Genomic DNA, 1,909 nt, shown 5'->3' on the forward strand with positions numbered 1-1,909 from the left:
TATGTTTTTGTTTTCCTTAACGCCCTTCGCAGCGTTTGCCGCGCAACACAACGCTAAAGAATACAGAGATATGTGCGCAATCCTCAAACTGCTAACACAAAAGATTCCATCTACTCAGACAAAAGAAGACGCCGGCAAAGCTGTGACTTCCGTCACTGCAACAGCCAAAATGGCAGCGATATACACCAACATCGTCCGTCTTAATTTAACGGTGGCGCCAGACACCATACTAGCGGTGCTGAGTGATAAGGCGAAATACAAAGATGGAAAAACAGTAAAAGCAAATGGCGAAGTAAAAGATGTATTTACTGGCATCGACGAGGGCACAATTGACGTGATGTTCTCCCAGGCACCGAAGATGACGGCATCGGCGGCAGACAAAGACTTCACTCAGCAATATGGAATGCCTATCGACTTAGAAACAAGGGAGCGACTACGGCCGACAGTGACGGCACTAGCAAACAAGGCGGCACAATTGCGGAGCAGGTTAGTCGCGCTCGGAGTCGCAGACAATGACCTAAGAACGCAAACACGAAAACTCATGCTGAAAGCGCTGTACGGGCAAGCTTACTTGACCAAGAACAGTGCGTCTATCACAGCCGACGGTGAGACGACAGCATTAGCGGCAAACGAATTTTCCTGGACCGCCGGGGCGAGCAGGGACGACAAGTGCAAGACAGCGACGGGGGCGCCAGATAAAGCAGGGCACTGCCTCGCTCAAGACATGGTTTGCTTATGCGCCAACGGGCACAGCAGCGGCAATCAGTACTGCACAGCACAACAAACAGCCAGCGCCGACTATTCTGGCACGACAGCGACCAAGGCAACCGCCCTAGGCACCTTCAACAAGCTAGCAACAGCTTGCACAACTGGCAAAACAGAGCGCGACACAGAGCTGTCTGGGACGGCCCTTGCTCAGGAAGTAGCAGCACTAACAGCAAACTTCGGCGCGAACTGGGTCAGTCAAGCTGCTGTAGGAGATGCGACAACGAACGGGGGCGACAAAAGCGACATCCTTGGTGTTTACACCGTCGGCGGCACCACAAAAGTTGATTGCAGTGCAACTGGCGCAAGCCCACTCAACGCCGGCGGCACAGGCATTTGCGTAAACTACGGCGCAATGCTTTCAAGCGGCAAAGGGATAACCTGGATAAATACCGTGCTGGAAGCCGCCGACACCCTAAATACAATCTGTCAGGATAGCGTCGACCAGATGGCAATCTTCAAATCGGCGGAAGCCGTAGAAAGTCAGATAGAGACGCTACTTTTGATGAGAAATTTATTAACACAAGCCGGTGCAAAAGATGTACGACAAAAAGCGCAGAAAACAACAGCAGAAGAGCAGCAAAAATGCGCCAAACAGGCAACAAAAACACCAACAGAAGGAACAGGAGAAAAGAAGAGAATACTGCTAAACCTGTGTGCAGCACCATTCAGAACTAGACAGACTGTGAAGCTGTGAAAGGAACAGCTCCCCCTGGCAAGAAATCTGTTTGTGGTTGGACTGAAGACAAGTGTTATGATTCCAGTTTCCTTGTCAATAAGAGAATCGATCTAATGGTTTGTGCTTTTGCGGCCTTGTTGTTTTAAAAATCTCTCTCTTCTTTTTAAAAATTTTTCTACTTGATATATTTTAATACTTTACGATGAAAATGTGCAAATAATGAGCAATTTGAAAAGATAAAAAATTTATAATTTCAGTAAAATTCGTACGATAGTAAACTATAGGTGCCAGTTAATAGGATAATAGGAAATGAAGGATATTATAAAATGGTTTATTTTTTAATGTCTACTAGGAAAAAATGTGAGTGTATGTATATACGAATATTATAATAAGAGCAGCAATAATGATGATAATAATAATGATAATAATGATAATGAGAGTGTTGTGAGTGTGTGTATACGAATA

General features: G+C 45.9%; 1 protein-coding gene across 1 annotated transcript; it reads left to right on the forward strand.

Moving 5' to 3' along the window:
* Positions 1 to 70: 70 nt before the first annotated feature.
* On the forward strand, positions 71 to 1,462 carry TEOVI_000654900 (Trypanosomal VSG domain containing protein, putative; the record flags this gene model as incomplete). Its single annotated transcript, XM_067221917.1, has 1 exon — positions 71 to 1,462. One exon carries the CDS (start codon positions 71 to 73, stop codon positions 1,460 to 1,462), a length of 1,392 nt encoding a protein of 463 aa, XP_067078018.1.
* Positions 1,463 to 1,909: the final 447 nt, after the last annotated feature.

This window comes from Trypanosoma equiperdum (genome assembly GCF_001457755.1).
Source record: "Trypanosoma equiperdum strain OVI genome assembly, contig: ctg_1518, whole genome shotgun sequence".
In the NCBI taxonomy this organism is placed as follows: domain Eukaryota; phylum Euglenozoa; class Kinetoplastea; order Trypanosomatida; family Trypanosomatidae; genus Trypanosoma; species Trypanosoma equiperdum.